This window comes from Apteryx rowi, unplaced genomic scaffold (assembly GCF_003343035.1).
Source record: "Apteryx rowi isolate R43461 unplaced genomic scaffold, aptRow1 scaffold_133, whole genome shotgun sequence".
In the NCBI taxonomy this organism is placed as follows: Eukaryota; Metazoa; Chordata; class Aves; order Apterygiformes; family Apterygidae; genus Apteryx; species Apteryx rowi.
Genome location: NW_020447564.1, coordinates 1,901,195 through 1,914,677, shown reverse-complemented (window position 1 = coordinate 1,914,677; position 13,483 = coordinate 1,901,195). Strand labels below are relative to the sequence as shown.

General features: G+C 42.3%; 1 protein-coding gene across 1 annotated transcript in view; it reads right to left on the bottom strand.

The window, feature by feature from the left end:
• LOC112961533 (ankyrin repeat and BTB/POZ domain-containing protein BTBD11-like) overlaps positions 1-12,522 on the bottom strand; it is a 79,005-nt gene extending 66,483 nt beyond the window's left edge. The window contains exon 1 of the mRNA XM_026056834.1: positions 12,495-12,522. Coding sequence (XP_025912619.1) covers positions 12,495-12,522 — 28 coding nt within the window. The remainder of the gene's footprint in view (positions 1-12,494) is intronic.
• Positions 12,523-13,483: the final 961 nt, after the last annotated feature.

Here is a 13,483-nt window from a genome sequence, read left to right as displayed (position 1 = left end):
CACGTGCAGAACAACAGCTCAATCTTGCACGCTTGGAAACTATTATATTTACAGCAAAACTGCCCGCAAGCAAGCACGCAGGGGAATACCAATAAATCTGTCCCCTTGTATAAAACTCTGATCTTCACTGAACTAAATGTTTTATAGCCCTGTGCTAGAAAACTGGGGGATATTTAAAAAGTCATTGCTTAAGATGTGGACCTTACCAGCTAGAAATGAGATGTTATGTGAAAGAATTCTCTCTTTCTGTTCTTACAATGTTAGTGTTTCTATAAATGTTTTAATAGACATACTATCTGTCGTTATAGTAAATTTATAAATTATAAAGGTTAATTTTAAAAAAAGGAATGAATAAAATGTTTAAAGAAATGTTAATCCCCCCAAATCAGAAATGCAATCTTATTTAAACTAACTTATATCTTATAATATACTGGATCTACTAGCAAACCATTAATATTTAAAAGACCAGTGTGAGCATGACCTAGATTAGAATTAAATCTCACAATCCAATAATACATGGCTGACAAAACTGCATGTATTTTAACATATGCACTAAATAAAATCCTAAAAATCTGAGAAGCACAAAAACACACATGGGCAGGAAAATCATTTTACTCATCAATATAATAGAGAGACAAATGAATACTTTTGGTTTGATAGTTCACTTAAGCTATAATTCCTTCCACGCATAATGCAATCAGAAAATGGAATTTTTTTGAACAACTTACTTAATTGTACACCCAAACCACATTAAAGGAAAGTAAAAGTCACAAAGTCAAACATTCTAAAATTCAGAAATGCCAGAATTAAATTTACTAGTGCAATCTTAATTTTATTCCCTTGCACGTGTGCACTACCACACATGGTTCACTTACATGACTGCATATTAATTTTTTCACAAAACTGACAAGAGATCCACAAAAACTAATGGAAAGCTGGAAAGAAAGAAGAAATGCAAAAGACTGCCATGATTAGTCCATCATCATAGAGAAAAACAGTATCAAAGAAAGAAAAAGAAACCCAAGCACCAGCTGAATTCCCTTGTCCTTGCATCTAGATTGAGGTCTTAAAATTTACATGTAGGGTTTTCCAGTGCACGGTTAGCTACCTTTTCTCTGGCTGAACATCTGTAGAGCAATAATTTCTCCTGGGAGAAAAGGAACAGATCTCCCATCTCTAACAGGTAGCATTCCAGGGAACTGGGAAACAAGGGACAAATCGGCTYGTGAAACACTACTCCATGGTGCCGAAGTTTTCTTCACCTTAAGTAGGACAGTTGAATACCAAGTAAAAGCCAAAAAGGAAGCATCTGAAACTAGATCTCACCCTTTATTCGCTTGGCTTTAAAATGATAACCTCTCATTAGAGGAACATCTCATTAAATAACCCATCTGGGTCAACGTACAGGTTCATCTCTTTAACAGGCAGCACAAAATCCCTGACAACTCGGGGACTGTTGATATCCAAGAGCTTTTTCTGCTGCACTGAGCAAAGATTTGCCTGGCGTCTCTAAGGACTCTGACAGCAAGAAGGTTAGAAACCTTCAGTTTGTTCTCTGTATCATTAAATCTCCAATGGCAAGCCCAGTCTTTCATTATCACAATCATTAATGCTTCCTGGCTACTATAAAATCTGTTGCTTGAATCACTCATCCTAGCTCTACTGCTAAAATYCTCCAAACCAGGTTTCTGACTTCTTTTAATTCCAGGTAAAAATGCTTGCATTAGGGTCCACTTATTTAACAGCAGCTTTGCAAAGCACAGCAAGCACATGTTTTAAGGGCCAGGTTCATGAATAGTATAACATGATGAGCATTATGACACTGCAGTCATTTTTTACCACCTAAAAAATTGCCTGCAGGTTCATCCCTTCCCAAAATCTCAGGCCATTCATTTGAGGTCAGAAACATGAGATTACTGAATCGAGGCCTGCATTTAAACCCTCAGCAGCAATTCTTCAGCTGTTTAATGGTCCTCTCTGATCTTTCCAGAACTTCAGTAGCGTAAACTTCACCACAGAGAATCAACAGATGAACAAATCAAGAAAATCAGAGAATGTGCAAGACAAGAAACAAAAGGTCCTAATCCCATTTCTTTCCTTGAATGCCACAAGCGTACAGTCTGCACAGAAAACAGGGCCCCAGGCTGTCCCAGAGGCAACAGACACTAAACTGCATTTCTGATGATTTTCAATGTATTTGAATGTGTAGTCACAAGCTCAGATACTCCTAACTAAGACTGAAAACAGACCAAATGAAAATTTAGACAGACTTCATAACCTTAAGATGGTAAATGCTTCAAGACAGAGACCAGGTATATTCGCACTGCTAATAGCACAACAGATCCTTATGGGTGCTACTGGAGCATGCATATAGTAAACAAACAGACTAAGTGTGAAAAAAACTGTTGATTTCAGGCATGGAATAAAAGGAGCATGCACAGTTTCTAGGCGATACAACAGCAGGTTGCTGCTACAATGCAGGCATACTTGAATCAGCATATCAAAAAAGCCAAACCTGTCACCTACAGCTTTGAAAGTAGGAACAAAACAACACTCTGCTGAAGTAGACATGGAAGCACGATTTAAATTTTAGCTTGAGATTCAAAGGGATGTTAATAAAGCCATGCATAAGCACATTAAAAAACAAAATGTTTTAAACCTTAGAAAGTGCCCCTTTGAAAACTCCTTTCCCCCTCCCAGCAAGAAGCTGTACTTTGACCTTTGTGTTTATGTTGCCTTACTTTCCTTTTCTGATTTCTAATTCACTCGGGACTGAACAAAAGGTAATACAGATAGCTCAGCCTTGGAGAGAGTTATGCACATCACCAGTCTTTTTGCACCACTGACGGTGCGCAAGAGTGGATATTCCAGGAGTTCTCCCTCTCTCCAAGACCAGAGAGGCCCATCCCCTTCCAGCTCCATCTGTGCCCCCCGAAAAGCCGACCGCCCCAGCCTGCCTCCATCAGCCCAGCGCTGCTGGAGACGGCCGCTCCCTCGCACCTGCCAGCTGGGCTGCGTCGGATTAACCCGACCGCTGAAATTGCAAGTCTTCTAAAAACGCGGCTCGTTTGGAAGGAAACGGATGAGGGAGCAGACAGATGAGCCATTCAATCGAGAGCTCTGCGGGGGGCTGCAATTTCTGGCGGGGAGCTGTAAAAGTGCTCGGGAGCCGACTGGAAGCCATACTGCCCTAAACCAGTGCAGCTGGTGTAAAGCAAGGCCCTCTGCCAATGGCGTGACTCTGCTAGCAGATAACCAAGACGCTCTTCTTAACTATACGCATATCCCTAAGTCGAAGTCTTTGTGCAGCCCTTTCCCCAATGCACGTGGCATTACACCTGGGATGCGGTTGGCCTGCCATGCACTTCATTAACATCCAACACGAAAGCTGTCCAGAAGCACAAAACGTTGTCGGGGAAGCCAAATCCTCAGAGTTAAGTGATATTTTCCTCCACTCGCAGAAGACTAGGAGGCCACTCATTAGTTCTAGTCTTTACCCATTAGCTTTGCAATCCGCAAAGGCAAAATACTGCTGAGTACTTACATTAGCAGGACGTCTTAATGAGGGTAAGCTAAGGTGCCTGCCTCAAGAAAAAACAATTTCCTCACTTAATTTAGACAAGGCAAACCTGACAACAAGATACTGCACCTACGCTTCTTTTGTAGCACAAACTCGTGGCAGATGGAGGCTGCTTCGAACTTGAGGCTCCCTGCTTTAAAAGGAGCCCGCTGCAGGAGGCCGCATCCTGGAGGCTCATTCTGCTTATGAAGTCCCTCAAAGGAAGGTCAGGGAAAGGCAAAGTGTGCTACAAGACATAATGCCGTCCCAAACACGCGCTTAAAGCAGGTGTGCGACGGGAGCACTTTGCTAGTATAGCTGGACAAGCAAGTTACGGAAGCGGGCTTTTCCTAACACATAACCCATTTCAAGTAACTAAAGAGCAATTTTACAATTGTACCTCCCCTCTCCTTGCTGACCTTAAGCAAAATACGTACGCTGGCAACAGACGTAATTTGCCCTTTCTTCCACATCTATGCGTGGGGCATCTGCTGGCACAGACATCCCAGCCACAGATGGTACAAGAAAACGCTAAGACCTCAGGACCTGGAAATTTTAGCATAAAAAAGCAGACAGCGCAGGACAGGACTAGCCAACAGTTGTGTGRGGTTTTGAGGCTCATGGTCCTGAATTGTCCAAGTCCTACCTGTCACACATATTTCAATTCTTTTGCAAGTTTGATCCCTTGTCTCTTTTTTTATGGACAGAAGCAATTTAAATGATAGGGATACCTGTTTTTCGTGCAAACACAAGGCGACGTCGCTCATTCAGTAAAGAATGGATTTTGTAATACACTGGCTATCAAGAGACACAGACTCTATTCTCAACTTGAATAAACCATAAATTTTCCAAATTACCTCAGGAAAAACACACAGGCCTCAATCCTGCAAACACATGCATATGTATATCTTAATTGAACTGTTACTCATATGTATAGATGTTTGCAGAGCCGGGGCCTCTACCTCTTTGTGTTCAGGTTGCTTGAGAAGTAAAATGCAAATGAGGTAATGTGCTGCAAATGCAAACTATTTATTATTGATAAAAAGTAACATATCAGTACTGAGGATTTTAAGATAAATTATTGAGGCCTGTACTGAAGGAGTAGAGAAATGACAAAAACACTGAAAAGAACGCAAGTGTTTAGCCTATCTTTAAAAGGTTTTAAAACACTTCTCTCTTTATTAACCCACAAAATGGGGCACCTTGTCTTGTTTGCCAACTTCAACTGCATAAAGATGCTGAGACAGACCTCAAGGAGAAATTAAGATGCTGTTCTGCCTTCCAAGATTTGATTTTCGCTACTTTAAATTAAAGAATTCCCATAGAAGGCACCAAATTGGGAAGATACCAACAGGGTAGCGGAGGAAAGAGAGACTACTGCCCTGAAAAGTTCTATTGTGTTCAGCAACAGATTTTTCTCATTTGTTTAGTCTGAAATTCCTCCTTCAATGACTTTTGATTTGTTACCTTTTCGGAAGGCAAAAGGAACATCTGGACTCCATATGGCTCACACCTACTCTGTGCCAAATGAAGCTATATTCTGTTTTCTAAACCCTTTATTTCTCCAAGCACTGCCACTGACTAGGTTTTAAATATCTCTACAACTGACTGAAATGTAACCTTAGAATCACTTAATTTGTTGACAAAAATTCTATGGCAATGCATTAACTGTGGCTGGGTTAGCCTGTATTTTTCTTTTCTCGCCTTTTTATTTTTTAGATTAGGATAATACGAAAAAAACAGGAATATATGCTAAGAAAGCAGTTTAGCAGTAATTTCACCTGCACTCAAGGAAGCTGCCCCTGTTCACCCACTGCCAGGAAAAAGGTGGGAAATAGGTCATCCCAATGGTCTACATGCGCAGAATTACACTTCTAGGTAGAGAAGCAAAATTTGCCTTTGGTCTCTTAATTTCCCAGTGAAAGATTGTTTGTTGATTTCTGGAAGGAGCTGCATCAAGTCTTCTTCCAGGAGAGTGATCTCTTATATCCACTGCTGTTGGAACTGCTGCTACTGGGGAGGCCGAACTAAGATTTCGGGCAGCAGACCCCACTGATGCAAAGGTTCGTACCATCTTAAATCTTGAGAAAATATTGTTTGGCTATTTCTCTCTCTCCAGGAGGGAAGCAGAGACCCAAAAACATTCCAACAAATTATCTGGATAACGTTCCACATACAAATGGGATTTGAAACATTGTCTCCGTTCTAGAATAATTTACAAACTACAGTCTGTATAATTTTTCCTGTTGTGCACCAGGATGATTTGGAGGTATTAATCTTCCAAAGAAGACACTGAGGTTCTTTACACTCAAGTCCTGGATCCTGAAATCCATTACATTACACCTGTTGGTGTTATGAATACCATACTTTTTCCTGAGTCATCATTTTTTGCTTTGTCATCAATAAAGTCCATCTCAGTATTCAGACACTAGGCTAAAAGGGGGAAGACTGGTATTCATTTCTATGAACTCGTTAAGGGTGCCCGGACAAGACACTTGTGTAACCTTCAATCTCCAACTCTCACCCCTCACCTGCTCAAAAGATACCAGGCTTTCTGGTGGAATGAGCTGTTTCTTTCTCAGTACAAAAAACGCATCTACCGCAATGCAGGCACAACAGGAGCTTCCGGACAACGTTATTATAAAGGCAGTGACAGTCATGGTAACACCTTGGTTCAGTTGGTAAATGAGCCATTTTCAGTGTTACTCCACAGGTATGAGTCAAAACCACAACAGTTTACTCCCAACATCCCAATTGCTGATGATTCAGGTAAAACCCAGATCTAACCCAGCTGTGTTTGTGATGCAAATATCCCATGGCAAATTTTCCCCTTCACTAATATATCTCTGTCACTAAAGACAGATCTGAATATTGCAGTCATCTTTGCAGGAATTGACCTAAATAAAAAAGGCAACACCTTCCTTTTCTTTTAGGCCATGCACTTCCAATGCTAGTAACTCCTTGCAATAACAATAACAGTGCTTAAAGAGCTGTTAGCACAAAAGACTACATGATTATGCTCAGTTATTTGCACATATCCATTGCTGTTATATTACCCAGCATGGTATGAACGCTTACACGCTACTGTGCGTTGCAAAGATCTCCACTACTCATGTGAAGGGACGGTCAGTAGGAATATCAGTTCAACTTCCACAGTGTCACAGGGCCGTCACCTGCCATCTCTCTGGGGTACCTGGAGGCCACCACCATCATGGCAATGCTCATGAGTGCTACAGGAGCAAAAAATCCCCCAGCTAGAATGGGTTCAGTGCCTGAACTCCACAGTGAGAAGTACAGCCCTGTAACTGTATTTTCCAATGCAAGTTAAAATTCCCTGGTAGTTCCTCTAAAGAATCCCCCACTGCAAGCGGCAACTTTTGCAATCAATCATTTAATATTTCTCTTAATTTATAGAGAAGCTAATGGCAGTGGTTTTACCGAAGTCTGTTACTCAGTGGCAATGCTCTCAAGAACAGAGCTACTGGGGGGCTTTACTCTCCCCTTCCGTAGCTGCTATCTCTGCCTCCTCTGCAAGTGCGTTAGCACTTCCCATGCTCCCAGCGCAGCGGCTCCTCTATTTCACACCAGAAGCAAGAGCCAGGGTGCAATACAGGGGGAACAAGCTCTCCTCAGCTGACGCCACAATGCTGCCTTGGTGCTCCATTCACCCTCATCTCCTCTATAAGGAGCCACCCAGCAGACTCCACCTGCAGTACCTGCAGCATTAAATATTTACAGAATGGAGCCCCTTCTAATGACACATGAACATACTCTAACCCTTCACTGTGGGTAAACATGACTAAAAGCAGCTGCATGAGAAACTCTGCTTCACCTCAACTGTTTTCAGCACCCACAAATCTGCTCAACTCCACTCCCAGGGTTCAGACCTGTAAGGTACCGAGTCATCAGGCTCTCGTCCAGGAAGACACTTAAAGCATCTCCTTGAACTCAGTGACACCATTTGCACCTTATGACTTTAAAGGCTTTGCTGGGTCAATGCTATAACTCTGAAACCAGATATACTTCTTTGCTATGCTCCACACAAATAAAAATAACGCACACTTCTGTTTCATGCTTACGCACACATCCCCGTCCTTCAAAAGCACAAAGCAAAACAAAGAACTCCACACACACAAACATCCCCTAGAGACAGGACCACACGTGGCAGATGCTACTACACTGCTTAATGCATCATTTATAGCCTTTTGAGGACTGTAGCGTGGTGATGAGTAATTTCACTAGAATATTGTCCACAAAAAGTACTCTGGATTAGGACACTTTAAGGGCTACCAGCCGGGTCAAGAGCAAGAACGCCACGCTAAAACCAGAGTACTATCAGCATATGTCCTGCAATAAGATTGCAAGCAGAAAAGGGCTCAACAATGCTGAAACATTTATTTCTTTTACTGCTGAACTTCCTTGTGTATAGTCTATGTATAAAATATACAGCAGATCTGTCTGTCTAAAACCAGAGTAAGGCAGATGCTGTCTGTTCCCATTCGTGACTGTAAGGCTGACAAGACCCTGACTTCAACTGTTCTGCTGGCTGGTCTCTAAACAAATTCAAATGTAAGTACATTAGCAATCATAAGCAAAATCTTCTCCAAAAGCACCTTTTCACTGCCCCATGGCAATGCAAACATAGCATCTGAAAATGAGATGAGACAATCTTACTCATCTTTAACAAAGAGTTTCAGGTCACCAGGGACTGCAAGTGCTGAAGTGCTTCTTTCTTGATTTACACAGCTGCAAATTCTGGACACATATGAATCCACACAGAAAGGCAAGGTCATGAATTATGAACGAATATTATGTGCCAAAACACATCAATCATTATCAGTCACAAACAACCCAAGCACCATCAATTTGTAATGTTGACATTTGCACAAAACTTATAAAAACAATCAATAGATTTGCATGGATGACTGGAAAAGGAGTTGTCATTTTTATATAATTTAATACTAGCCTTTTCACTGACTACCAAATGCTGAAAGACCTTCAGAATAAAATTGACAGAGTCAGTGCTCTAGTCAAAAGTCAGATAAACGGTGTTTGCCCACATCTGCTGTCTCACCGTCTGCCCTATGTACCAAACAGATGAATTTATCCATTAGCTCCTTTCCTTAGCACTGCTGATGAAAAAAGGCCAATAGCCTGCTCGCTAAACATGTCAAAATCTGAAAACTCCCGAAGAAGAGCATAAGAGAAAAAGCTATGATCACTGAAGTTCTTAGGTAAAGAATGCTTTAAAATGATACAGCAAGATTAAGAATGAAACAAAGCAGTAGAAATTGCAGGTCAGTACACCCAAAGTAGCAGAATTAACAATATTTTAATGAGGCATTTTAGAGAACAGTTTGCTTATTGACATGTCTTCTTTATATTACTATTATCAGCCATTCAACACTATTTGGATATCCAATTTCCTTAATATTAGGACTACTGATTGTTGTATTAGGACAACTTTCAAAATTATCTAACATCATGCTTTTGTACTTGAGTATCTATTCAAAGAACGCAGATTTAGTATCATGGACACGTATTACAAGTTTTTCAGTATTCTTGTTTCTAAGGCAAGAATAAGCACTTCTTGAAAGCAGGTTTTGGGCAGAGTGCACTAAAAGAAGGGGAAGCTACTGCGGTTTTCTTTCTCAGCTACCGTCAAGAAAGGACTTCCTTATGTTAGAAATTAAAGCAAGCGCATACCTCCCAGATATGAGACCAGCTGTGGCCGGAGACGCAAGGTGAATACAGTCCTTGTTCGAAAGGCCATATAGGCAGTGATAACAGTTTTGCTCAAAGGCGTTTAAAAAAATGCTGCCATTCATTTGTGTGAATAGTTTTGCTCTGTTCCTCAGAACTATTACCTCAACATGTACTACCCTGTGCACAGTTGTGGGACACACAAGCTGAAAAACGGAGCACTGAACTTGAAGCATATGACCAGGCATTTCTCCTGTAACCTTCTTTCAACTTTGCAAAATCAAACCATTACTTTAAGCACAGTACTATTATTGTTGTTGAGGGTAAGCACATGCTTACATGCGGACGCCTTACTGAATTAACGTCTGGATTTCTTTTTACTTTTATCTAACCCTATGTCTGAGCCAGCCCAAAAACCCTTGAGCGCAGGGAGAGAAAGAACCGTTCTGCAACTGTCACATGCGTAAAAGCAGACATGTGAGAAAAGGATTAACTATTTATTGAACACTGTTTACAACCTCTAGTTACACTTCATACTTAAGCAAGTTTCAGTGTAACTCTAAAAATAAATAAATAAATCTGTCAGGTATTCTCTCTGGCAAAAAAATACATTTTTAAGTCACAGCCCTCCACATCTTTCCATAGTGGGAGCTAGACCAGCTCCTCGAGGGCTACAATAGCCTATATAAATCCAYGACCGAGTCCCCTGTCCTGCTGCAGCGGTCAATGCTACACGCGTGCTGCGGGGATTTGGGAGAAGCACCCGCTCTAGCTGCGGATGCTGCTTTGGAAGCGGAGCGACGCCATTCATCGGCCCAAGGAGCTCGAGAAACCCTGGGTCAGTGCCGAGAACGGGAGGAAGGTGGGGGACACATGGATGCCAGCTGGACCAGCGCTGCATCTCAGACACGCTGCCCAGGCACTGGCGAGCTCCAAGCTTTCCCGGACCACTTTGAACTGCCCCAACACGGCATCAGAGCTGGCCCGGCGAGGGCAGGATGCTTGCCTGCCGCCTGGGCGCAAGGACCACGGACCCTGCCCTTCAGTCCCGCTCGAGCCTGGTGGCATCCGCACCCTCCTGCTCAACTGCGGCCAGCGCACGACAAAAGGGAGTTGCAAAATTTTGGACGACAGCACGTCCCAGACTCCCCTTCGTCCTTTCGGGATGTTGCGTGCGCACTATGGATGCTAGTGCCTCTGAAAGTGGAGCCTGCCTTTCCTCCGCCACGTAAAGAATAAAGACCCTTTAATATCTTATCTGGAAGGGCAGGAAAATTTTGCTGACTGTTTGAACAGTTAAACCACACGAGCTCGAAACCAAAACACAGAGCGCTGAACAGGAAGAGAGCTGCACAAGCCTTGCAATGCAAGGAAAGCCTCTCTTCGCCTACCCAGGCATCCAGCTCGGTACARCAAATAATTAGTGTATTTTGAGATCAATATGTCAAGATTGATTTTTCTCTCACTTAGCAGTGTAAACTGGGAATAATTCCATCACAGTTGATGTAAACATTAGTATAAAATTGGTTTAAGTCATAAAAGCACTAGGTAGACTGTGTTACTGCCTTGAAATGCAGGTTTGAAAAGGACAGTCTTTATTTCCTTTTAACTATGTCTACATCAATAAAATTTTCATGAGTACTTTTATTTGTTCTAATCCTGTCCCTCAGGTTCAGGTGATAATAAAAAAAAAATGATTTAAAGTCAAAATCCAAAGGTCTACTAAAATCTACAAGATCCTTCTTGCACTGGCTCCAATGCGCTACAAATACGTTTTCTCCAGAATATTCAGGCTGATATCATCACCAATTATAACATGTCCAGCCCTTTGAGTAATTCTGAGCTGCAAACACTGTCTGTTCCACTCTCGCTTTCCTCCCTTCGCAGAAGTGGAAGTGTTTCTCCTATTTTCTGTAAGGGCATTTAAAGAGAATCTCTTTTTGCACAGGAAGAATTTCTTTCTTAAGGGACAGCCCAGCCAACACTGAAGTCTCATACAGCATGAGCTCATGTTTCCTTGTAACTGAAAGGAAAGCCCAAGCTCTTTACCACCCTTAAAAAAAAAATCAGTGACTCRGATCTTGTGTATGACAGACGACTCCCTATGCACGGACCCCGTGCGCTCTGCCTCCACCCAAATGTCACATCCCACGAGGTGCTCCAAAACTCGAGGTGGCTCCGGGGGACGGCTCCTGAGGGCCCACAGCGAGGCACAAGGAGGGACGTGGAGTACACGCATGGGGTGCTGCAGAAATGGGTTTTGCCCCAAATCACCCGAAACGGAGAGAGGTCCACGTGTGCTGCCATGGCACAGGCTGGGCACACGGGCTGGCGCTTCCAGAGCACATCTGTGGTCAGCCTTGAGTTTGGGGCCATGGTGAATGTGGCCCAATTTTCAGAAATGCTGAGAAATGCAATGAGCGACTCAGGAACAGACCAGGGCTTTTTTGCCTTATATTTTCCATAGTTGCAAAAGTTATCCCACTGATGCTGACACAAGTGTATACAAATATACTATACATTTGATATAAAATTCACGGCCCTGCTCACAAAGGAAAAAAAATGTAAAAAGCAAAAACCAGAATTTATTTATAAAGTATAAAAAAAAGACACGCACTATTATTTTGCCTTCCTGTTACCTAGTATGGCTAAAGTTTTTTTTGTCTAACACATGACAATTATTGCAAGCCTGTATTAACAAACAGCCTGCGACCCCCAAAGCGGTTGCTGAATTTTCTAAAACACCCTGGAAGATATTGATAAAAACTTCTTGACATACCAGGAAAACAAGACAGAAGATTTTCCTCCCTGCCATTGCAAACAGTCACGGCATCTCCTCTGCCTAATGCTCTGTATTTTCAAAGCAACAGGCTGGGCATTCTGTGTAAGCAGTGTCCTGTCTTTTACAGCTCAGATTTATCCTCATGGAAATTTACCTGCAGGTGTTGATGTGAAAACTAATCATCTGGCTCCACACTTGCCATAAGAAAGAGATTTGTCCTTCAAAGGATTCTAAAGCTATCTGCTATTTTTTTCTGAGATTATAGACGTTAGATTTTTACTATTATTGTTTAAGTAAACCTGTTCAATGCCAATCCTGAAAGAAGATGGAAAGCAAAGCTTGAGCTCTCTATTTGGGTCAAGTTTGTCTCAATTTAAACAAAGTACATAAAAGCATCACAATGCTATCAAATGCAGATACGAAGCTTAGTAAAATATTAGATTCTCTCACCAATTATTATCTCACAGTAAGATGACATCTGTGGGATCACTCCTGGGCCTTTTAATTTAGCATGTCTTCTAATTAAAGAAAGATTAAATGTACTTCAAACAATTGCTCCTCCTTCCTCTGTCAGACTCATACTTCCGTACTTTTCCCGTACCACTTGGGAGGGCAGGCTGAAAGGAAAATACATTCATCACAGGTCCCTACCCCACCCAAAGGCAAAATCCCAAGCTATCAGCTCTGACATATCCCAAGGGTTTCCTGGAAGACACACCTCTCTCGTTCTGAGGAAAAGAGATGTCATTTCCAACCATCATTCTTCAAAACTCCCTTCTTGTGAGAAGCTGCTATTCCTATTACCTCTGCAGTATGATGGTTGAAAGAATGTATTTATTTTCCAGGCACCCCCACTACAACTGAGGAGAAGAGGTAGCCACCTCCAGAGATGGATTCAGACCTGAAGTCCTCAGTTCTTGCTGTGGAGCCCATGAGGGGCCCCAGGGAAACCAGGTTTTTACTTGCAAAGCTTCGTTTCAAAGCTGAAGTTAAATGGGACGAATATTGACATTTGTGCCTAAGATCACACAGGGAGTCTCGGATGAGTCTCCAACTGAACCCACATCTACTAAAGCCTGAATCTTTGCCTTATTCATGGGAACCTGCCCTCCAACTCTGCCAGGATACTCCTCTGAGACTCCCCAGAGACCTCCCCAAGCTCCCTGAGTGGCAGGTCAGCTTCCACCGAGATAGCTTAGGCACCAAGTTCCCATTACAGGCAATGGGAGTCACACATCTACATCTATTTAGGACCTGAACCACAGTTTAAAAAGCCTGCCTGGCCTAAAAACTGGTCCTTGTACTCATGAAACCAGCCATGCTGGCAGATGGTCTACAAACCACACACACACACACACACACACACACACACACACACAGCCACTAATAGATAATCACGAGATCCCTATACTCAAAAAATAGAGATACAGAAACTATCC